The following is a 25,971-nucleotide window of genomic DNA, read 5'->3' on the forward strand; positions in this document are numbered from 1 at the left end:
ATAACAATATACTCAATTGTAGGTAACTAATAAGTTATTGTAACAAGGCCTGAAATTAACAGCTTGATATAGAAAAAGCATCTATAAATAAACAAAGAGAAATATTTTGTTACTGTGAACACATTGTATACTTCTTTTCTGAAATTCCAAGGCTGACTGCAACATTAATTCTACTTTTCCTTCCAAACAAATTTCAAGTGTCCCTTAAATTATAGCATGTTTCCTGATCATTTACCTGTTCTTTACGATTTATATACTTTTAAATTCTCATAACATAAATGTTTATCAAGCACTAACAGTAATAATCAATTGTACATTTTATTAATTAGAGAGAGCCAAAAATACAAAGGAAGTCTTGAATAATAATTTGAAATGGGAAAGTGTGAAACTGAAAGATAGCAGCTTGGACAGACAGTTTCTACACAGTCTTCAGAAAGCAAAAGAAGGCAACAAGATCAGACATGCAATTGACTTTGAAGATGCAATCATCTTACCCCAGGTATAAAGGTAAATACATTGTATTTCTGATTTTTTATAGAATTCTTGGGATGTTTTTCTTCACACTTCTCTGGACATCCAAGCCATACTGTTCGAGCTTTCAGTTCTTTCTTTCTTTGACAAACATTTATCAGCCAATCACAGCAACTGCATAAAACGAAAGATATATATAGTGATATATAGATACAGATATATAATGTTTTTTTAAAGATCAAAATTCTGTATATCTAGAAATCAATATTGATTATCTATATTCCATGGTCACTAATATTCTATCTAATGCTAATCTGTCATTACCTTATTCTATTACAAAGTCATCATTCTTGAATGTGGACTCTGGTTCAAGAAGACCTCACACTGACACTATCCAATAGAGAATCCAGTAGCTACAGACAAAAATTTTAATTTCAATTAATTAAAAGTAAAAACTCAGGTATTCAGCTATATTTCAAGAGTTCAACAGCCACCTTGGTTAGTAGCTTCCATGAAACATCTGAGATGTTTGAAGTTCCCATTATAATAATGAGTCCTATAGAACACCACATTTTACGAACAAACTAACTATGGGTCAGGTACCTCAAGTGCACACAGCTGCTTATGAAAACACTTCTTTTCAGCATTCAAAATTCAACAGTAATTCCTCAGTAATGCATTCCATTACAAAATTTTGATCTGCAATAAATAATCTGGTATATAAATATATAAAGACAGATCTATGTTAAAACAGTAAAGATACAAAACCATGCATTTAAAAACTGTATTACAAATTTAGGAAATGTATTATCGCTAATGATTTTGTCATTGTACACAGACAGAATAAAATAGAGAGTAGCTATCAAGTTCAACACTACTGCATAAAACAGAACAAATGTACTCAAGATGGGCAGGAGGTATGCAAAGACTGAAGCCTCCTCAAATCTCACTGAATCATACAGACCAAAACGCCATCAAAAGGAGAAGGTAGGTGATTTCAATGCCCAGGGGAAAGGGCATAAACCTCAAAAATATTTTTAAAAGATACTCTAATAGCTGGGTGTGGAAAGTACCCATAGTGCTTTGGAGGCTGAGACAGGAAGAGTGACACCAAAGCAGAGCCCAGACTGTACAATACACTGAGTTCCAGGCCAGCATGTGCTATAGTGTGTAGCCCCGACTCTCACCAAAAAATATGTGCGTGAACATTACTAACTTGTAGAGCAAAGAAAAAAGTTAAATTATGAGGATTTTTAAGGGATAATTTATGTAAGCAAAACATCAGAAAACACTGAAAAATAAGAGGAACAACAAAAGAAACATCTCTAGAAGAAGTGGCTGGTATTTCCTTAATAACTTTTTTTTTATTCTTTTTTTTTTAATTTATTTTTTTCTTATCAGTTACATTTTATTAACTCTGTATCCCAGCCGTGTCCCGATCCCTCATTCCCTCCCAGTCCCTCCCTCCCTCCCTCATCTCCACCGTGCCCCTTGCCAAGTCCACTGATAGGGGGAACCTCCTCCCCATTCATCTGATCCTGTTTTATCAGGTATCTTCAGGACTGGCTGCAAAGCCCTCCTCCGTGGCCTAACAGGACTGCTCCATCCTTGGGGGGTGGGGAGGCCAAAGAGCCAGTCATTGAATTCCTGTTAGAAATAGTCCTTGTTCCCCTCACTATGGGAAACCAATTGGTTACTGAGCTACCACAGGCTACATCTGAGCAGAGGTTCTAGGTTACATTCATACATGGTCCTTGGTTGAATGTCAGTCTCAGAGAAGACCCAGATATAATTGGTCCTTGTGGAGCTCCTATCCTTTCCCCATCATACTAACTCCCCTTCTTTCATGATTCCCTGTACTCTGCCGAAGGTTTGGTCATGAGTCTTTGTATCTGCTTTGAAAACACTGCTAGTTAGAGTCTTTCAGATGCGCTCAGTAGACTCCTGTCATACGTTCAATGCACATCCCATCTGTCTTTCTAAACGAGGATTGATTATCTTACCCCGTGTCCGCTCTCTTGATTATTATTTTTAGGTGTATAGATTTCATTATGTTTATCATATCTTATAGGTCTATATAAGTGAGTATATACCGTGTTTGTCTTTCTCCTTCTGGGATATTTCACTCAGGATGATCTTTTCTAGGTCCCACCATTTGCCTGCAAAATTTCATGATTTCCTCCTTTTTGATTGCTGAGTAGTATTCCACTGTGTAAAAATACCACAATTTCTGTACCCATTCCTCCGTTGATGGACATCTGGGTTGTTTCCAGGTTCTGGCTATTACAAATAAAGCTGCTATAAACATGATTGAGCAAATATCTCTTTTGTGTACTTGAGCAAAGTTTGGGTATATACCTAGCAGTGGTATAGCTGGGTCTTGAGGAAGCACTATTCCTAATTGTCTTAGAAAACGCCAGATAGATTTCCAGATTGGTTGAACCAGTTTACATTCCCACCAGCAGTGGAGGAGGGTTCCCCTTTCTCCACAACCTCTCCAGCATGTGTTGTCCCTTGAGTTTTTCATTTTGGCCATTCTGATGGGTGTAAGGTGAAATCTCAGGGTCGTTTTGATTTGCATTTCCCTGATGGCTAATGAGGATGAGCATTTCTTTAAGTGTTTCTCTGCCATTCGATATTCCTCTGTCGAGAATTCTCTGTTTAGCTCTGTTCCCCATTTTTTAAGTGGATTACTTGGTTTGCTGCTTTTCAGCTTCTTTAGTTCTTTGTATATACTCGATATTAGTCCTCTGTCAGATAAAGTGTTAGTGAAGATTCTTTCCCAATCTGTAGGCAGGCGTTTTGTTTTGATGACAGTGTCCTTTGCTTTACAGAAGCTTTTCAGTTTCATGAGGTCCCATTTATTGATTGTTGCTCTTAGAGCCTGTGCTGTTGGTGTTCTGTTCAGGAAGTTGTCTCCTGTGCCAGTGAGTTCTAGGCTGTTCCCCACTTTTTCTTCTAACAGATTTAGAGTATCTGGTTTTATGTTGAGGTCTTTGATCCACTTGGACTTTAGTTTTGTGCAGGGTGATAAATATAGATCTATTTTCATTTTTCTGCATGTGGACATCCAGTTGGACCAGCACCATTTGTTGAAGATGCTGTCTTTTTTCCATTGAATGGTTTTGGCTTCTTTGTCAAAAATCAAGTATTCATAGGTGTGTGGGTTTATTTCTGGGTCTTCTATGTGGTTCCATTGATCCTCCTTTCTGTTTTTATGCCAATACCATGCAGTTTTTATTACTATTGCTCTGTAGTACAACTTGAGATCGGGGATGGAGATACCTCCAGATGATCTGTTGTTGTACAGGATTGTTTTGGAGATTCTGGGGTTTTTGTTTCTCCATATGAAGCTGAGAATCTTTTTTTCAAGGTCTGTAAAGAATTGAGTTGGTATTTTGATGGGAATTGCATTGAATCTGTAGATTGCTTTTGGCAGGATGGCCATTTTCACAATGTTAATCCTACCAATCCATGAGCACGGGAGATCTTTCCATCTTCTGAGATCTTCTTCAATTTCTTTCTTCAGAGATTTGAAGTTTTTCTCAAACAGGTCTTTCACTTGCTTGGTTAGTGTCACCCCAAGGTACTTTATGTGGTTAGTGGCTACCTTAAAAACATTTCTATGTACCCTAAATTATTAATGACTATACAGAGAACACTTTCAGACTTATAGAGGGTCTTATGCTATCAAGTCTAGTAAGTAAACCGAATAACACAAAAATTATATTTTTCTTTAAAATATTTAGGACCATTTTTTCATAAATGACTCTCCAATTGGAGCAGTGTTCTAGCATTAAATAAAATATATTTACATATCAAGAATATGACTTCTACAATTTTATTTATAATTAAATAACTGCCAAAATATAGGCCACCTTTCTCATTATCTCCCACAAGTTAAAGTATTATATCTAATTGCAAGTAACTTTGGTTACCCTGACTGAACAATATGATATTCATGTCATCTTACAAATGGGCATTTCCCCATGCTTCTGTACCCCAAATATTTTACAGATTAAGTCAAAGTGCAGGGGCCATTGAAAACTAGGAATAATCCTAGCATCTGATCCCCTCTTCTCCTGCCTTCATATAGGAAATGACATTTCTGACTTCACTTTTCTAGGAACAACTGATTTTTAATAACAAGTAAAATGTAACTCTCGTGAGAAAGATCAGAGCAGATCAGAGAACTATGCATATCAATGCTTCTCATAGCAATTTACAGAAAGCTGCAAAGAAATTCAAAATTGGAAAAAAAAAAAAAAAAAACTTAGCAAGACATTTCTAAGCCTCCAGATTGAAAATTTTGCCAAATAAAAAATGGTCCTTACTTACTCACAGGCCGTACAAGCAGAAATTATTAAAACACTTATAACTCAATAATCTTAGTTCCTATCTAAATGTATTGAAACAATCACTAAAAGCTTTTCAGTTTTACAAGGTCCCATTTATTAATTGTAGATCTTAAGAGCCTGAGCGGTTGGTGTTCTGTTCAGGAAATTGTCTCCTGTGCCAATGAGTTTGAGGTTCTTCCCCACTTTTTCTTCCAAAAATTTAATGTGTCTGTTTTTATGTTAAGATCTTTGATCCACTTGAACTTTAATTTCATGCAGGGTGATAGATATGGGTATCTGCATTTTTCTACATGTGGACTTCCAGTCAGACCAGCACCAATTGTTGAAGATGCTATCATTTTTCCATTCTATGGTTTTGGCTTGTCAAAAATCAGGTGTCCATAGGTGTGTGCCACAGCCTACAGGCTGGGAAAAGATCCTCACCAGCCCTACATCTGATACAGGGCTAATAGCAAGAAAATATAAAGAACTCAAGAAATTAGACATCAACAAATCAAATAATCCAATTAAAAATTGGGGTACAGAGCTAAGCAGGGAATTCTCAATAGAGGAACAGGGAATGCAGAGAAACACTTGAAGAAATGCTCAACATCCTTATCAGGAAAATTCAAATCAAAACAACTCTGAGATTCCATCTTACACTGATCAGAATGGTGTAATGGTGCTAAGAACAAATCAAGTGACAACACATGCTAGAGTGGATGTGGAGAAAGGGGAACCCTCCTCTATTGCTGGTGGGAGTACAAACTTGTACAACCACTTTGGAAATCAATTTGGTGATTTCTCAGAAAATTGGAAATAGCACTTCCTCAAGATCCAGCTACACCACTCCTGGGCATATACTCAAAAGATACCCCACCATTCCATAAGGACATTTGTTCAACTATGTTCATAACATCTTTATTTGTAATGCCAGAATCTAGAAACAACCTAGATGTACCTCAACGGAGGAATGGATATAGAAATTGTGGTACCTCTACACAATGGAATGCTACTCAGCTATTAAAAACAAGGAAATCATGATGTTTGCAGGCAAATGGTGGGAACTGGAAGAGATCATCATACATGAGGTAACCCAGAAACAGAAAGACACACATGGTATAAACTCACTTATAAGCAGATATTAGATATATACGTTCTATATAATATAGAATAGCCATTGACAGACCTAAAGATGCTAAACACTAAGGAGGACCCTAGGGAGGATGCTTAAATCTCATTCAGAATCGCAAACAGAATAGACACCAGAAGCAGTGGAAGAGTGGAAACAGGATGGGAATCTACTATAGAGGGTCCTCTGAAAGTATTCACCCTACAGGGAATCGAAGCAGATGCTGAGACTCAGGGCCAAACTTTGGGTAGAGCACAGAAAGTCTTATGGAAGAAAAGAGGGGTAGGGACAGTGGGACCTGGAGGGGACAGGAGCCCCACAAGGAGACCAACAAAACTAAAAGATGTGAGCCCAGTGGGTCTGCACCAATGGAGGACCATGCATGGAAAGAACATAGACCCCCTGCTCAGATGTGGCTGATTGGCAGCTCAGTCTTCATGTGGATCTCTGAGGGAGGGGAGCATCTGCTGCCTCTATCATGAACTCAGTTGACTGCTCTTTGATCACTTGCCCCTGGTGATTTGGCCTTACCAGGCCACAGAGGAAGAGGATCTAGGCAGTCCTGATGAGACTTAAAGAGCTATGGGCAGATGGCAATAGTGGAGAACTCCCCCTTTCAGTGGACTAGGGGAAGGGGATGGGTAGAAAAGGGAGAGAGGGTGGGGCTGGAGGGAGTTGAGGGAAAGGGCTCCAATCCAAATATATAATGACTAAATTGTGAAGAAAAAAAAATAACTAGAATTAAAATTAAAAAAAAAAGAAAGTCACCAAAATTTTCTTGCTGCAATTAACTAAATTTATACATCTGCTATAAGAACCACTGTAAGTAGCTCCAACAATTCCAAATGTAAGAACTTTTGGTATTTAGAAAACAAAGTAGCAAAGATTCAAAACTGAAAATATATTAGCAATAAAGAATTAGGTACAAGCTGATTGCTAAATACATGATTTGACTTTCTAAGGTACAGTTTTAATTCCTATTGCAATTTCTTTATGGAGCAAAGCCCCCACCAAACAACAAGAATGTAAGGATATACATCCTACAAGGCAATGGAACATGCATTAATGCCATATCCACTGACTCAACCTAGCCCAGATCGTTCTACTAGCTTTCTCCATGGGATCACAATCTATTCATATAAAGTACTTTGCAAGCACAGCTATAGATTTTACTGAGCTGCTTCAATATCCTTAAACCTGGGTCCTTTTGCTGCTGACATACACATTTTCAAATAAATTAATATTTTCCATGAAGAAAGTACCACTATTACAAAAAACGTAAAACACAGCTATATACTTCATTTAAAAACAAAAATTGTAAAAGGGAAAAAAATCAGAAAATGTGTTTACTAATATATTTGGTATTCTGATAAGAGTTGAGTGTTCAGGCCTCAGGCTTCTATGGGACCAAAGAGTAACCTGCAGCTAGGACTCCATTACAGTGGTCTCAGAGGTCAGTGTAGAGCCTAGGCTTCAACTCCAGTGTGCCCAGGGTCCCATGGGAGTCTGGAACATTGGTTCCAGAGGGATTCTGAGGTCACTATGGGTATGAGGTTTTCATGGCTGAGGTTCAAATGGCCATTACTGTGGCCCCAGAGGTCACTCTGAGCCTTTGGCTCTACCCATGCCCAAACAGCAGACAAATTCAGTGGGCCTGAAGTTTTGTATTCTGTCTCTAGCAAGTGCACACAATCCAAAGGGTGACATAGGTTTTCATTCCACCCAATCACGTTGGTGTTGGGTTTCCAGTCCCATCCTTGTTCCTGCTGGCACTCAGCCGAGAGAGGATCACTTCAGCAATCCATCTGCTAACCAACATTGGCCCCCCTGGATGAACTTCACATATATATTCCTCTAGGAAGCCTCTGGAAAAGGAGAATATCCCAAAAGGCTTAGAAGAAGTCCAAATAAATCCACTCTGACAGAGTGTCATAAGAATACAAAGTCAGCACAACCACCACCTGGACCCATCACCAATTGATCAACTCTCAGAAGAGGGAGTCCAAAATTGGACAGCTGAATCAGCTGAGAAGGAATCCAGTCTTAGTGTTCAAACAAATTAGTTATTAAATCAAACAATCATGCAGGTATTATGAGCTCCAACCAAGACCTTGACAAGACAATCTCCAAAGTGAACATAACAATAAATTAAAACTGAAGTTCAAAATATAAAGGAAAAAATTAGCAAGGAGATTGAAGCATTGAAAAACAAACAGAAATAACTGAAATAAAGGAGATGGTCAACCAAATGAAAACCACAGCAGACAAGACTGTGAGCACAGATTTCAGAAAGGCAGGGAAAAGTCAAGGACATAATCCAGAGATACACATGCGAAAAAAAAATAAGGAACAGGAACACTATTTCCAAGAGTCTGTGATGCATGTAATGCAACAGAGAGGCCAAACCTGAGAACTCGTGGAGCTGAAGAAGGAGCTGAAGCAAATTCAAATGGAATAGACAGCGTATTTAATAAAGTATAGCAGAAACCTTCCCAAATTTACAGAAAGTCGGCTTCCAAAAAAAAGGAGGTACTAGAACACCAAATAGACATTCCCAGAGAAGAAACTCTCCATGACATGTTAAGAGTCAGGAAGTCAGAAATACAAAGTATTTCTGTTTCTCGGTTATTTCACTCAGGATGATCTCTCCTAGTTCCATCCATTTGCCTGCAAATTTCATGATTTCCTTGTTTTTTTTTCTTTTTTTCTTTGTTTTTACTTTTATTAATTACACTTTATTCACTTTGTATCCCCCCATAAGGTCCTCCCTCCTCCCCTCCCAATCCCACCTTCCCTCTCCCTTCTGGGTTATCTCCATGTATGATACTTGGTTGGAGTATGAGTCTCTGGGAAGACCCCTGTGTTCAAATTTTCTGGTTCTGTTGCTCTCCTTGTGGAGTTCCTGTCCTGTCCAGATCTTACTATTTCCCACTTCTTACGTAAAATTCCATGCACTCTGCCCAACAGTTGGCCATAAGTCTCAGCATCTGCTTTGATAGTCTACAGGGCAGAGCCTTTCAGAGGCCCTCTGTGGCAGGTTCCTAACTTGATTCCTGTTTTCTTCTTCTTCTGGTGTCCATCTTCTGCCTTTCGGGATGGGGACTGCACATTTTAGGCATGGTATATACTCATTTATAAAATGATAATAGCTGTATAATATAGAATAGCCATCTACAGATCTAAAGGAGCTAAACAACAAGGAGCACCTTAGGGAGGATGCTTAAGTCTCATTCAAAATGGCAAACAGGATAGAAACCAGAAGTGGTAGAAGAGGGAAAACCAGATGGGAGCCTACTTTGGAGGGTCCTCTGAAATGATTCACCCAATAGAGGATCAAAGCAGATGCTGACTCTCAGGGCCAAACTTTGGGTAGAGTGCAGGAAGTCTTAAATTGGAGAAGGAAAAGGGTGGGAATAGAGGGAGATGGAGGAGACAGGAGACCCACAAGGAGACAAACAAAACTAAAAATCTGAACCCAGGGAATCCTGCATGGACTGATGCACCAACAGAGGACCATGCATGGATAGGACCTAGACCCCCTGCTCAGATGTGGCCGATTGGTAGCTCAGTCTCCATGTGGGTAGCTGAGGGAGGGAGGCAGGGGCTGCCTCTATCACTGGTCCTGATGATGCAACCTTGCCACCCATGGAGGAAGAGGATCCAGGCAGTCCTGATGAGACTTAACAAGCTATGGGCAAATGGTAATAGTGGAAAACTCCCCCTTTCAGTGGAGTAGGGGAAGGGGATGGGGGGATGGGGGAAGGAGGGTGGGACTTGGGGGAGTTGTGGAAGGGATCTTCAACTGGGATATATAATGAATAAATTGTGAAGAAAAAAATAAAAATTAACAAAAGAAATACAAAGTAAAGAAAAATCCTAAAAACAGTATGAGAAAGACAATTTACAAAGGCAGAAATATCAGAATTACCAGACTGTTTAGAGCAACCAGAAAATCCAGAAGAGTTTAGGATGAAATATTTCATGCTCTAAAAGTAAACTACTACAAACACTGACATCCTGCAAATATGCCTTCAGCACTGATGGAGAGATAAAGGGTTTGAAGAGAATCACAGGTAATAATAACCATGATAACCTTATAGCCAGCACTACAGGCAGTCCTTAGTAGAAAAGTCTGAAGTAAGGAAAGGAAGGATCCTAAATAAACTAGACCTAGGAAATAAACTATATCCAAAAAATAAAAAAATAAAAAAAAAAAAACAACTCAGTAAGCTCTGAAACCTGATAATCCAAAACCAGAACGTCAGCTAAAAACCGTACAGGAAGCAGCAAACCGCCTTTCTGTGACAACCTTGCACACAAATGGCCTCGAGTCACCACTCAGAAGACAGTCTATGGACAGGCGGCTGTGAGGCATCTGAGAGGAGCAGCTGCACTTTCACCTGCCAGGGCCTACTCAATCAGATCCATTCACTTAGGAGCAAGAAAATACTTTGAAATTTGAAGAATTTTTTAACTTGTAACTTGCTGATTAAACAGAAGAATCTTATTCCAAATCAAAACATTAGAGCTGAATGATGCACATAACTAAATTGTTATTAAATCACATTTTTAAAGTTCATATCTACTCCTTTGATAAAGAAGGAAATGCCATTTACATGGATACAGCAAATAGAATTAATTCTACTATGCATCAGCAACAAAATTAGTTTCCCTGGTTTTAACCATTAAAATTTTTCATAAAATAATAAATTGTATTTTCCCTTTGAAATCAGCATCCTCTGGTGTGGATTAATGTTATTAGTATACTCCATTTTCATACCAACATAATATTGACAGACATAACAAACACACTCACAGCTAAACTCTCACGTATGTAATCTCTGTACACATGATAATCAGGTAGCAACAGATTGACAAACCTGGTACAGAGGAACTTCCATCCACCACAGACAAACCACTCTAGTCCTCTCTTCCTCCGTGTTATCCTAGCTCGAGGTAACGTGTGGTAATCACTTTCGTCATTCTCAAAGCCTTCTTCAGACATCATCAGTGGCATTTCATCCAAATGGGCAGACTCATCCTCCAGCTGGTACCTAGGTAAAGGTAAGAACAGAAAGATAAGCAGACTGCTGTTATAGTGTATCTCAACCAGGGTACTATCAGGACAAAGTTCACTAATCACCAGAGTGATTTGAAGGATTATGGCCTCCAAAGGCTCATATTTGAATGTCTGGTACCTTGTTAGTTAAACCCTTTTGGGAAGGACTAGGAGGTGTGGGTTGGAGGAAGCGTGTCATTAAGAGTGAGCTTTGAGGTTTCAGAAGCCCATACCAGGCCCAACCAGCAGATCAGATAACATCCCCCAGCTAGGGCTACTGCTCCAGTCCCATGCCTGCCTGTTAGCATGGCCCTGGCCACAGGGTCATGGACTGACCCTCTTAATCTGTAGTAAATCCCCCAATTAAATGCTCTTTTTTTATAAATTGTCTTGGTCTGGTGTCTTTTCACAGCGATAGAAATATAACTAAAATACCACTTTTAGTTTCTATCACTAAGGTACCTTCCTCCAAGGCAAACCACTGTTTAAAACAAACAAACAAACAAACAACAAAAAAAAAAAACTATTGTGGGGCAGTAGTGGTGCACACCTTTGATCCCAGCAGTTGGAAGGCCGGGGGCAGACAGGTCTCTAAGTTCAAGGCTAGCCTGGTCTACAGAGTGAGTTCCTGGACTGTCTTGAAAAACAAAACAAAACTGCTTCATAATGAGATTATTTCCCTTTGGGGTGGGGAAATTGACAGTTAAACAGGTAAAGAAAAGGTTGTGTACAGAAACCTGAATTAGCGGAAGCAGCTGATAATCCTCATGCTATAAATCTCAGTGACTAAATGACCAGGGCTGTCTAAAACCCATTCACTGCATTCAGCTCGATAAGAAAATAATCTCCAACGTTACTATTTGCCAAAAATCTACATATCTATGTTATATTACATAACTGCGTAGTCACCAAAGTTCTAGAAGGTGACTGTTGGCAAAACATAGTTGCCTGTATGACGACAAGTCTGAACCCTAGCCTAGGTTTGTGGTCAGAGCTAACAATCATTCAGTGAACCGTTTATTCAGCATCTCTGCCATACCTACACAAAATTTACATTCAATGAAAAAAAACTCAACTGGCATAACTTTCTAAGTTCAACAGTCTCTCTTTGTGTGTGTGTGTACACGTGTGCAAGTGCATGTGTGTGTCAGTGCACGTGTGAATGTGAGCACACGCATGTGCACGCATGTACATGTATGTGTGCAGGGGTGTTATCACCTTGCTTTAAACAAACAGCAGCCTGCCATCAGCACTGTTCTCAGTCACCATTCAATCACAAAACAATCTAAAACTTAAAAATACTTACCTTTTTGATAACAATCAACTTTTCAGAAGCTATAATGATGGTTCATGAAGTACTGTTTTATTTAATTTTACAATGGGCTTCCATGGAAAGCATCACCTCATTTTGAAAAATCACAAAGCAGACCTCTGAGTTGCTGTGGCCAAATGGAAGTCATTCAAGCTGATCCCCCACCCCTTCATCCCAGATCCATACAGAAGGCAAACTGAACCAGTAAAACCCACAAGTACAAGAGACAGAGCCCTTAATTTTACTCTTCACATAGAGAAGTATTCCACACTAACACGGCTATCAGGGTGTAGCAAACATGCATTCAAACATCTACAAGTTTCTCCAGAAGAAAATAAAAGCCCCGGGACAGAGCAATTATATTTTTAAAAAGCCAAAGGAAAAGAACTGTGTATTGACCCAAAACACAGCTCTCACTTCAAATGGAATAAGATGGTTTGTTCTTAGTAAAATGGATGACCACAGTCCAGGAACATGCATTTTGGATGCCCATAAAGATATGTTCCACCACAGAGGCGAATATATTAAGATTTCATTCTTATAAAACATACCTAAGTCATATTCCAAACACTGGTGAAGACTGGTAGGCAGGTTACAGTAAAGCAGGAAAAAATCTGCTGTAGGATTAGATGCTATCTGATGCTTAGCTTTTAGACTGGTAGAAACTAGTGGTCTGATAAGTATACATTTTAAAGGTTTTACCAGATGCAAAGCAAGTTAGGTAATAGTAAACACAATTCAATACATAGATATAGGGAACTACACTCTGAACAGGACTCAAATAACACAGAAAATACCCCCAAGAGCTACAAATGAGACAACATGAAATTTTAAAGGTTTCTGCTCAGCAAAGGGAAAACTGCAAAGGGAAAACTATCAACACAGTTAATAGCCTACGGTAGGAGAGTTAACTTTTGCCAGCTATACTACAGACAGGATTATGCAAAATATATAAAAGAGCTGCACAACTACACAGAGAGAGAGACAGAGACAGAGACAGAGGGAGATCTGCCAATCAACAAATGAGCTAAATGAGATAGTCCTCAAAAAAAAAAAAAAAAAAAAGGAAAAAGAAAAGAAACACAAATGGCCTAAAAGTAATTTTAAGAGTGTTCAATATTGTTAGCCATTCAAAATAAGTTCAAGATTCCATCTTACCCCAGCGAGAACGGCATCAAAAAAGACACAACAAATGCTGTGAAGAGGAAGTTGTATTTATTGCTGGGAGGAGTGGAAACTAGTTCAGCCATTACAGGAACCACAATAGACATATACCACAATGGAATTTATTACAGCCATAAAAGAAAAAATGAAAATTGCAGGAAATGCCTGAAATTATTGTATCACATGAAGTAAGTCATAAAAAAAAAATCACATGTTCTCTCTCACATATAAAATCTTTTTTGTTGTTTTTGTTTGGTTGGTTGGGTTTTTGGTTTTGTTTCTCTATGTAGCCCTGGCTGTCCTGGACTCACTTTGTAGACCAGGCTGGCCTCAACCTCACAGAGATCTGCCTGCCTCTGTCTCCCTACCCCACCCTCAGTGCTGGGATTACAAATGTGCACCACTGCACCTGGCACACATGTAAAATTAAGTGGGAGCAGGTATAAAAGCTACGATACTAGAAAGCAGACAAGAGTGGGAAAAAGAATGTTGTGGAAAGGGGAGAAGCCAACAGGAGTCATGAGACTCCAACAGGAGTCATGAGGGTGCTATATAGAAGGGTACAAAGGGAGGACAGGGGAATAAGGAAAATCTTCCATATTATTTGAAAATGCTAATTCAAAATGCTAATTTTAATTTTTTTTTAAAGGTTAAAGGCTGTTAGGTCAGACATACAGTGAAAAATAAATGGGTACAGTAAGGAACTGAAACTGGTGCAAAATAATGTACCTCTGTGTTTGCAGTAATTTAATACTCCGTAATCATTAAGTTCTAGTCAGTTCTGTAGTGTTTTTAGCACAGGTAGAGCTTTCTTTTTTTTTCTGGAAACTTAAGTTTCTACCAGACAAAATGCTTCATCCAACAACCTTAAATATTCTCAGATGAGGAAAAACCAAGAGAGCATTTTGTAGGCAGCTCTACCCTAAAGAATGCTAAGCAAAGTTTCAAGATAAAAACAGTATATAGAAGGATTCAGAATTTAAGAGCCAACAACAACAATAAAAAAATGTTCTTCACAAATATGCAGGACTATGCAAAGTAAAAATGACAGCACTGTGGAGTTAAGTCTTCACTGTAGTTAAGTGTGAGGTGACAACAGTAGAAAATGGTCTACGGGTCTTCTGGCTTTACATAACTGGGAAGATGATAATGCTCAAGGAATATTGCTAAGTTAGCTTTGGCAATTGTGACCTGCAAAGCGGACCTTCTCAGGTGGGCACAATTTACATCTTGACTGAGTATTCGTTACTGTCGAGTGTTATCCTGTGCATACAAAAGGCTCAAAAGCACCCCTAGTTCTAGGTACTAAATACCAACAGCATCACCCTTGTTGAGACAATAAAAGTGTTCCAACAATGTCAGTATACAGTGTCAAACAGCCTCTGGAGTACAAAAATAACTACCTCAATAACTACCTTAAATAAAAGCATATGTGGGGTTAAAAAATTAAAAATAAAAGAATGGAAAATGACATAATGAGAAGACTACTCAAAAGAGAGCTACAAAGTTGTATTAACTAAGAAAACTAAAACAGTTTTAAAAGATTTACTTTTATTTATGTGTATATGTGTGTGAGTATATGGCACTTACATGTGGGAGGCCATAAGAGGGCATCAGATCCCTGGGAGTTGGAGTTACACAAGGTTGTTAGCTACCTAACATATGTGCTGAGAACTGAATTCAGATGAGGCATCTCTCTCCAGCCCCCACCCCCAAAATATTTTTTTGATGAGCCAGGACTAAAAATGACATTGTAATATGTAAGGCTAAATCATCAATAAAGTCTAATAAAACAAGCATGCACATGCACCTAGCACCAGATCTTCAAAGCGCATGCAGCAAAACTGATACAAAACAGATGTAAAACTGGCAAGACCACACTACTCCAAAATTCTCCTGTTTATAAAAAAGGAGAATCAGAGAAGAGATAAAGACACAAAACTATCAACAAATCTGACCTAAACACTATTTACACAAAACCAAGAAAAAACAAAAGAAAAGTACTATGCAACAATAGAACATTCTCAGGTCACTCACAGACCACATCCTGGGCCATAGCACCAACCTATCAGCTAAAATAACTAAAATCATACCAAGTATATTCTCTTGTCAGAAGGCAATTTTTTTTTAATGGTAATAGATACCTTTAAATCTACAAATAGTTTGGGGAGACACAAACCAGTCACAAACCAGACAAAGAGGAAACTTTAACTCTTACACAGAAAAACAAAAGAGCAACTTAATTAAAGTAACCTATAGTGGGGTGGTTCTCAACATGTGGGTCGTGACCCCTTGGGTGTCCAATGACCCTTTTCTCAAGAGTCACTTAAAACTACTGGAAAACACAGATCTTTACATTACAGTTCATAACAGTAGCAAAATTGCTATTGTGAAATAGCGACAAAAATAATTTTATGGTTGGGGTTACCATAACACAAAGAACTGTATTGAAGGGCCACAGCATTAGGAAGATCAAAAACCACCGACATAGAGAATATGTCACATATTAAAAAGCAGAATGCAAAAGACCTTGGGGGCATCTTGGATTAAGATAGAGACTAGGTGGGCCTAAATGACAATGGCTACACTAAGTACTGACTTCTACCAGGCACCAGGCCAGGCACTGCAGATGTCTACATTCTGCAGCACTAAAGGGGGGGGGGGGCATTTTTATGAACAGTCTTACAAAAATATATATAAAAGCAAACGCATTGGATGACAAATGAGCAAATGAAATTCACAAAGAAATACAGGTAAACTCACAAAACTATGTTTAGCCACATAGAACTTCGGCACTAGACACGAGTGTCTGCATGTGCTACACTGCCCTAGGCAGTGAGAGCAAAGCACTGAACCAGCATACATGTCCTGCTCATACTAAAATTGCAACACACAGGAGAGAAACAAGTAAACTAACAGATTACTTACAAAGAGAGAGATCTAGAAAGAAAACAAACCAGGAATCCTTCCTGTCATGGTAATCCAGGAGAATGTTTCAAGGGAGGTTTGGCTGGAAGGAAAACCAATTCTCAGTGTGGATCCATCCCAGAGACTAAGGTCCGAGAATGAATAAGCCGAAGACAAGCTGGGTGCAGTGTCTCTCTGCTTCCTGACTGTGGATAAAATGTGGCCAGGAGCCTCACATTCCTCTCTCTCCTAATGAGATCAGACCATACTGTCAGGACCAAAATAAATCCTTCCTTCCTTCATTTTTATCAGGCATCATCACAGCAGTAAGAAAAGTAATGATGTCCTTCCCTCTATACTAAAAAGCAGTCAACCAATGAAGGTTCTAGAAGGAGCAGAGAGCAAAGGCCTTCAAGATGAGGGAGAGGGCAATGGAACAGCAATGTGCAAGTGATGGTAATGGCGAGGTTAGCATGGACAAGACACATGGTGCCAGGGAAGCACCAGAATGCTTATCTCATTTCAAATTATTATTCATTAGAAGGACTAAGCTTGAGAATAATCTGTTTCTTAAAAAGTTAAAAACGTGTTTTGCCTTGTTTGTCAAGTGGACAAAGTAATTCTTCTGTTGTTGTCTGAGATAGGGGCTCACTATATATAAAACTTGAGACCTTACTGCCCCAGCCTCCTAGTGGAGGAATTACAGACATTCACCACTTTATACCACTTAGAAAAGTAACTTTTAATATTTAGCATAGGCAACAGTCTTGGACAAAAATTCTTCACTGCTGGCAGGAGTAATGAACAATTTGTGAAGATATATTACAAGACTTTATGTTACTATACAGCAATACACAGCTACTAAACTGCAGGTTCAAGTTATCCATGGAATTAAACATGTACAAACTTTTACCTACAAAGACAAACAGACTACACTGAAAGAGGAACCAAGAAAATGGAAAGGGTTTTAATACCCATGACCAAAGAACTGGTTAACTATATAAAGGAGGGCTGAAGTGACAGCTCAGTGTTTAATAGCACTTACTGCTCTTGCAGAGGACCCAGGTTCAATTTCTAACACTCACAAAGTGGCTCACAACTGTCCCTAACTATAGTTCCAGGGAATCTGATACCCTTTTCTGAATTCTATAGGTCTCAGGACACACACACAGATATGCAGGCAAACCATCCACACATATAACACACACGTATAATGGATGGGCTATCATATTGCTGATACAGGAGAGAAAAATGGGAGAAACTAAAGAATCACGGGAGAAGAAAGGGGCTCCTAAACCCTGCTGATGGAAATCAAAAAGATCTCTCAAAATTATGATGCTTATTTTCAGTAAAAACATGTCTTGGTTTCCTTGTGACCTGTTTAAAATAAGGATAGTCCTTATTATAAACTTTGTGACCCATATGTTTATCTTATGAGCCTATAAACTATCAGTACACTCAGAAACCTTATCATCTCATTCTTTTATTTGTTGGGGTTTTGGATGGGGGAGGGTGGTTTTAAAACAGGATCTCATGTAGTCCAAACTGGCCTCTGACTCAGTATGTAGATAAGCATGATCCTGAACTCTTGACTTTGTCTCCACATCTTTAGGACTACAGTTACCAGTGTACACCATGGTCTTAGCTGTGCTGGGGATAGAAACCCCTGGCTGCAGTTTCACAGAGCTAGGCAAGCATTCCACCAACTGAGCCACATCCCCAACCCATGACCTTGTTTCCTAAAGAAAGATTCCTTAGGTAAGTTTACCAAAACTTGTTTCTTACTAAATATTTTAATTCCTCATAGTAATGTAATTTCAACAGCCACAGAAATCAAGTGGCTAGCTTTTATTGAGAAACTTAAATGAGACTGTTTTGAGAAGCCTATGCCCATTTCAGGGCATGTAACAGTTCCCTCTTATTATACATGTATATGCACATCTGTATAGATGTGGAGGTCAGAGGGCAACTTTCAGGAACTCGTTCTCTCCTTCCATCTCCTCAGGCTTGCATAGCAAGTGCCTTGAGCTGAGGAAAGCTCTTCTTAGGCTTGTCTTTCATTCCAAATGCCTAGCTTAAGTCTGTATTTCTACTCCACACTGACTTGGCCTGAAATTCTTTACTGCAACATAAGCCATGCATCCTCACTTCTATGGAGAGGTCTGTGCAAGGAACTCCTGAGGCTACAGGCGACAAGGTAGGGCTACATCTCTCCAGCTCTCACTGCCACGGAGAATGGAGAATAATGATGTGTAAGACCTCAAGCATAAACACACTGGGAGAAATGGCACTTAGTTTCACCCTCTTTAAGCACGCCCTCACACAAACAGACAGCCCATTTTAGTGGCTCCATATAATCGTGTACCAATTACATTGTAGGTGATTTAGAGGGAAAAATCCATGAAGGAGTCTGAAGAAAGTATTCTCCCTAAAAAAAAAAAAAAAAAAAAAAAAGTCTTTTTCTTTTCTGCAAAAGACTGTCTTTCAACAAACTTTCTAAATAAACTAGAAAAATGAGTATCCAAAATGTAATCAAAATTCAGAATATCAGTTAATATACATAAGATAAGATTTTTAGGTTTTTTTCTTTTTTTTCATTAGGGTTCTGTCAGTGATCATGCTGCAAAAGTCACAGTCTTACCAACTTCAAAGCTAGAAAATCAAAATGATGAGCTCTGGAAGCTTGAGCAATGCCAAGTTTAATAACCTAGACTTCAGAAATGCAGCCTTTGAACTGGCAAGCACTTTATTCCCCCTCCAAAGCAATTTTCCTATTGTATTGAAAATTTTACTTCAGTATTTAAAAACAATAAGACGATGAATAATGGATTTTTTTTCCCAGAGGCAGGATAAGCATAGAATCCTAAGCGTCTTTGTTGCCTGGTGTCATACACACTTAATTGGTTTGTCACTCAAGAGAAATCAACGTTTCCAGCTATTAAGTATAATTCTGGAAACATTTTTTAGATGAGTAAAACAATGTGAACAAAGAAACCAGAACAGATGACACAGACCCAAGTGTACTGCCTCATTCAGGGAGGGGGACACGCCATCTCAGCCGCCACCACGGGCTTTCAATAGAGTGCTCAAGTTCTGAAGGGCACATAATTTCCATGAATATAAGTGAGAGGTCAGCGAGTGGCCAACTGACACCTACACAGTACCTTAAGTATCGACAGCTCTACTGTTTCCATTTGATTGAAAATTTATATCAAAGTAAGACATTAATCTAAAATACGCCTAATGCTCAAAGCTTTAAAATAAATAACCTCCGTTGCCTGCATGCTAACAAAGGAGAAAACAACTCAACAAGTCAGTACTGTGTAAGGAAACATGCATATACCCTCCATCAAATGGAGCTGTGCAGTTCAACTGTGACATTTACGAGTCACTACTAAGAAGCTGATGAGAAACTAGGCCTCTCCTGGCTTTAACAGCAGAAAGTAAAAAGCGTGCTAGGGTGGAATGCTCTGTCCTCCGAGCCATGAAAAAATGGCTTATGGAAGGTAGTGGCACAATCAGTATAAAGACCTCACCAAAGGCATGAAAAGACAGGGAGAACCTATAAAAACACTATGAGAGCAAGGCAGGAGAGTTCCCAGAGGTTATTAAGCCACCGAGGAGTTGAAGTTCTTTTCTTGCTGTTGAAGAGAAGTTGTTTGGTCTCATAATCGTGGGCCACTGACATGGGCTCTACATGTGGGAGAGCCAGCAGGCATCTCATTAATAAGCTGCTTTTGAGTCTGGTCTTTTCTGTAGGGTACTGTGGTCATTAAGACCGGGCTCCACAGGTTTTCGCAAGATACCATGCTAGAGATCAGGCGTGATATCACAGTGTGGGTATTTTGCTTTGTTTGGCGCCTTTTGTCTCTATACTCTCCAAATGTGTGAGAGCAGCTTCATGTGTAAGTCTCAGTGTGAGGAGATGCAACCTAACCAGTAGTATTCCTGTAATGAGGGCACCCTCAAAAAGGGTGAATGCTACCGTAAAGGGAGCTGGCTTTCTCATGCTCTTCTACCACACAGTAAAAACAGCAAGAAGACATGCTGGCATTAAACTATCTTGACATTGAACCACATAGCCTTCAGAACTGTAAGAAAGCAATTTCTGCCTTTTATAAATTACCTACACTCAAACACTGTTTTTTTTTTTCCAGCACAAAATAGGCTAAAATGAAAACTAATGGTAAAACAACAATGACCAGCACCATCATTATCACAGTAACTAAGGAAATGGTATCAGAAAAAATATCATGGTCTTAGTTGAAAAAATTAAAGAACAAGGAGGAAGACTAGCTAGTCCCTGAGCTGAGAAGTAACCACAATAACCCTGAACTAGTAGTTCCTCCCCACCCAATCTGTCTTTTAATTTTTTATTATTTTATTTCTTATGCATATGGGTGTTTTGTCTACCATGTATGTCTCGGCGCCACATGCATGTTTGTTGCTCAAGGAGGGCAGATGAGGGCATTGGATTCCCTGGGACTGTAGTAAGAGATGACTGTGAATTGCCATGGGATGCTAGGAATCAAACCCAAATCCTCTGGAAGAGAAGCCAGTGTTCCTAAACAATGAGTCATCTCTCCAAGACGACTTAGTCATCACTAAGTCATTCCCAATCAATTACTCATTTCTAAGAAGTTCTAGAAGAAACCTAAAAATATTGTTGGAATAAGAAATTATACCAATACTATTCATGGAAAGAAACTTTTGAACTAGAATTAATAATAATATAGTATCCAATATTAAATAAACACAAGTACAAAAACTTTAAGTACCATGGCCTACTAGCTAAGGACATAAATTCTAGTTCCCTATAACCTTTATGGACCCTATTATCAATTCTACCTTTATACTAATACTTTTAGATTGTGAAAGTTAAATGAAACATGTCCAATTTCTTATTTTCAAGGGGAACTATGGATCCCTTTCCAATGAAATTCTTTAACTTTTACAAAAATTTCTGAAATCCCAAAGAAAATTCTAGGCCTGAGCAAGTAGAAAAACCATCTTAAGGTTCATCGTGAGGCTGAGTGCTCGTAACACTGAGTGTGGGCTCAACCTCCACACCACAAACAGGCCAGATCCCTTTAGCTGTAATTATCACAGCAAAAAATAAAAAATCATCTTCATAATTACTAAAATCTTAGATCATCATGATTATAAAACTTTCAGTATTCAAAATAATGTATAGATGTTCAAGATTAGAAAACTAAAACTATAAAATTCTGTTACATCTACCAAGAAACACTAATATTTTGCAAAAAGCAAACAACATCCATCTGTTCTCAGCATGAGTCTCTTTTACACAATGAAGTTTAGCTATTAAAATATAGCAAGGGCCTCTCTGCAAGGCCAATAACTCCACCACTTTGAGTTTGGAAAACTCAAAGAAAAAGTACTAACAAACATAGACAAACAATACCCTAATGTTCACTGTCATTTATTTATCATCCAACTATAAAGCTTAATCTGAATGATAGTTATCCCTTAAAACAGAGAAACAAAACCACAAAACAGGTACCTTACTTTTATTCAAAAGAAAAATCGACACCTCACATGAACAAAAAAATAAAACCAAAAGCCTATAGCTTCTGATGGATCAGGAGGAAGAAGTATGAAGATGGAGGCTGGGGAAGCAGGCTTATGATTAACACACACGGCACAGTTTGTTTGTTGGGGGTGTGAAAAATGCTCCTGCACTGACTAATGGCTGCATATGTCTGTCATGTGCTAAAAAAACAAGAATTACACACTTTAAATTAGTGATTATATAGGATGACAAATGTATTAAGAACATCTCTGTGTCTCACTCTCTCTGGGTCGGTCTGTCTGTCTGTCTCTCTCTCTCACACACACACACAAAGGACTGGGTATGGGAAGAATCCCCAGCCACTTTCTAGATGTAAAGATCTTACCTTTAAGGTCAGGTTCAAGAGGCCTTCAGGTTTCAGTAACCAAACACTCCTTGCCCAAACAAACAAAGCTTAGTGGGCATCTCAAATGGATACAAAGAGGATGCCCTTCCCCTCTCAGATGGCAAAGCTATGCAGGGAATCTGAACCTTAAAGGCAGTGTCTTCCATATTCCCTACCTATTACTAAAATGGTAGCACAGGAAGTCTGGTGAAACTGAAGAATTAAATAAATAGAGTCTTATCACATAATGCCCAAAATGTTAGGATGCAGTGAAAACAGGAAAAAGGGAAATCTAAGCTTGAATGAGAAAAAGAGAATCAAGAGATGTTAACATCAAAATTATAGATAACAAAATATCTTGCAATGAATTTTAAAAAGCTATCATTAAAAAAACTGCTTAAGTGGGAAGCTATGCAGATGCCTCCGTTGGTAAACTGCCTCCCATACAAACATGAAGGCTTGACTTTGGATCCCCAGGATCCACATAAAAGCCAGGAGCACCTTGTCTATAATCCCAGGGATGAGGACATGAAGACAGGCAAAACATTTGAGCTCACTGTCCAGCCAACCTCACCAACTGGTGAGTCCAGATTCCGTGAGAGACCCTGCCTCAAAAAATAAGGTAGAGACTTTAATCTCAGCACTAGCAAAGCAGAAACAGAGCCAGGTGGATCTCTCTGAGGTCCAGGCCGACTATATCTACATAGAGACGTCCAGAACAGCCAAAGCTACATGAGAGAGCCTTTCTCAAAAAAAGATAAAAAGAAAAAGGGTGGAGGAAGATGACTGACAAAGACATTACATATACATACAAGTTTCAGTGGGCAATCATCAACACATGAGCATGAACAGAAAAATAAGAATCATGAAGAGAGCAAACATGAAGACCCAACTGAGTGCTCAAGGCTAGTCTGGGCAATGTACTGAGTTCCCAGCTTGCTCTACAATGTGAAACTATATCCAAAAAAACAGAAAGAGAAAGAAAAGAAAGGAAGAAAAGAGGTTTAAGGATGAAAATCAGAAGAAACAAAATAAAATGCCACACTTAGGTTCTGATGTATAGAAAATCAGCTTGAATATAAATGGTCTTAATACACCAATTAAACAAACAAACAAAAAAACCTGAGCCAGGCATGTATGGTTTCTGACGACAGAGGAGAGAGAGAGAGAGAAAGACAGAAAAAAGAAGGAAGGATGTATAAGGAGAAAAGGAGGACTGGCAGAATGAGGGGAAATGACCCAGGTAAATTGAAAGGTAAAGCTATGTAAAACTTAAAACAAAACAAAACAAAACAAAACAAAAAAAAAAAACATTAGTAACTACTTTAATATCTAATATAGATTTCTGAACAAATAATCAGAAACAAAGAATACCACATAACAATAAAAGCAAAAAATCCAACATTTAAACATCAGATCCTGAATATGTACCCATCAAACAGTAGAGCTTCAGAATATACAATGCAAAAAGACTCAAAATACGAAAAAAAAATGAAATTTTTAAAAGGCAGTATATTTCCAAATAATCTCCTAAAATCAAATGACTAATGCAGTTTCTCTCTTGGGTACCATCAAGAGTAGAAGATTAGCTTGAAGTATCCACCTAAAGGAAAGCACTCGGAAAAGCACCTTACAGAGGTTCTAAAATCCTCCACCAATGTTCCCGTGAGAAAAAGAATATGAATCACCAGTTTAAAGATGAGGAAATGAGAGCACAAAGGAATGATCTCAAATCAAACTGGTACTAAGAATAAGGACCAAGATCCAATTCAGTTCCCTAACATATCATTCAAACACTTTCCCTGTTAGTCTCTCAAAACAGTCCAAACTCAGACTTCCAACAGTCCTCTTACTACCAGACCTGCTGACCTTTGCAACATACTCAATAATTGGTTTCCATAAAAATAAGGCCGGATGTGGTAACCCGCACTTTTGATTCCAGCACTGAGGGAGGCAAAGGCAAGTGGGTCTCCTGGACTTGGAGGCCAGTCTGGTGTGCAGAGCAAGTTCCAGGCTAGCGAGAATATACAGTGAGACCTTGTCTCTAAATAAACGATGCCCAACCCAAAAAAGTATTCAAAAGCTCTGATTTGGAAGAAAGTAAATATTCAGTGGTATCTGTAATTTTTTTTTCTATGTGTTAAAGGGTTGTTTCTCTAATACCTCTATAAAAAAATAAAATTTGGTAACTACAAGGTAATTAACTCTTCATTTTAAAGTTTCTTTTATAAAGCATAGTATTATTTTCTTTGGGTAAGAAATTATAAGAGAACGGGACTTCTCTTAAAGCAAGGTCAGCACTGCATTGTTAAACTATGTCCCCACTGAACAGTTTAACCTGCCTAAATCTTCATTCAACCCTCCAAAACATCTCCTGTCAACAGGAAGTATTGTGTTCAGTCTTGAGTATAAAGTGGGCCTAACAAGCGCTTCACGTCTGGAAAGAAATCAGTGACCCTCGGCAAGGCGTGCTTTTCACACTCGTGATGAGTTACACCTGTCACCTCGGCCCGCTCGCCTACACAGTAAGTTTTGGGGCTCCCGAAGCGACGCTGGAGGCGGGGCGGCGTCCCCGAATCCCTGGGCGCGGCTCGGCCCGTGGCCCTCGGAGCTGGAGTCCGCGGCGCGGGGGCGCCCGGGTTTACGGCGCCGCGCGGACTACGGGCGGCAGGGACGACCCGCGGTGCCGGGAAGGATCGGGCCCGCCGTTACCTGCCGCGCCTGTCGGCACCCGGCCCGGGCCCAGCGGCGTTGTAGTAGGCCGCGCGTCTGTGGCTGGCCGCGGCCGCCGCCGCGCTGCGCACCGGGTACAGAGGGATCTGGTCCGCCATGCTTCGGCCAGCCCTCCCCGCTACTCCTCAACTCCGCGAATCCTCGTAGCTGAGTCCACCCCGGTTCAGCCAGGGCCGAAGCATCCCGGCGCGGCGCCCCGCCCCGCCCGCGCGCGTCGCCCTCTGATGGCGTCACAGAGCGGCGGTGGAGTGTTCTGGGGCGTGGCTATCGTAGGCCCCGCCCCTTCGGCGGTGCCTGATGACGGTCTCGAAAATCGAAGCGCTAAGGCCTTCTTAAGCCCCACCCTGGTCTTGTGTATCCAAACTTTGATAAAGTGTGCCAGAGGCTCTTCTTTCTCTTCGCTCTCTGTGCCTCTGAGACAGACAGACAGAGAGTCTGACTATTAAGCCCACTTTGTACTTAGCCACAACTGAACAAAATACTGTTGACAGGCGATGCTTTGGAAGGTAGAAAGATTTAAAGAAATTAGCCATAGTTTAACACTACAATTAAAATGTGCAGACCTTGCTTTGAGTAGAAGTCCCATCCTCACATAATTTCTTACCAATGAAAATAATGCTATTCTTTATAAAAGAAACTTCTAAATGGAGAGTTAAGCTTGTAGGTACCAAATTCTAATTTTGTTGTAGAGGTATTGAATAAACAACCCTTAATACGTAGAAAAAAAAATTACAGATCTCACTGAATATTTAGTCTCTCTCGCTCTCTCGCTCTCTCTCTCACACACACACACACACCACCACCACCACCACCGCCACTACCACCACTGGCACCTCCTCCTCCACCTCACAACTCACAAACTGGCCTTGCCACTGGCACCCCTCACCTGAGCACTCTAGCCCAGGTGTTCTACTGTGTCCAGGAGACACAACCCAGTT

At 39.6% G+C, this 25,971-nt stretch overlaps 1 protein-coding gene across 2 annotated transcripts in view; it reads right to left on the minus strand.

Annotated features, from left to right (window-relative positions):
- The window catches only part of Atp9b (ATPase phospholipid transporting 9B (putative)), a 219,926-nt gene extending 194,700 nt beyond the window's left edge, over nt 1–25,226 (minus strand). For both annotated transcript variants that reach the window (XM_055628015.1, XM_055628014.1), the window contains exons 1-3: nt 25,013–25,226; nt 10,821–10,994; nt 495–645 (exon numbers count right to left, since the gene is read on the minus strand). In XM_055628015.1, the coding sequence (XP_055483990.1) occupies nt 495–645; nt 10,821–10,994; nt 25,013–25,131 (444 nt within the window). In that variant the 5' untranslated portion in view covers nt 25,132–25,226. The remainder of the gene's footprint in view (nt 1–494; nt 646–10,820; nt 10,995–25,012) is intronic.
- Nucleotides 25,227–25,971: the final 745 nt, after the last annotated feature.

The sequence above is a fragment of the Psammomys obesus genome, unplaced genomic scaffold (assembly GCF_907164565.1).
Source record: "Psammomys obesus unplaced genomic scaffold, mPsaObe1.curated_primary_1811, whole genome shotgun sequence".
Lineage (NCBI taxonomy): Eukaryota > Metazoa > Chordata > Mammalia > Rodentia > Muridae > Psammomys > Psammomys obesus.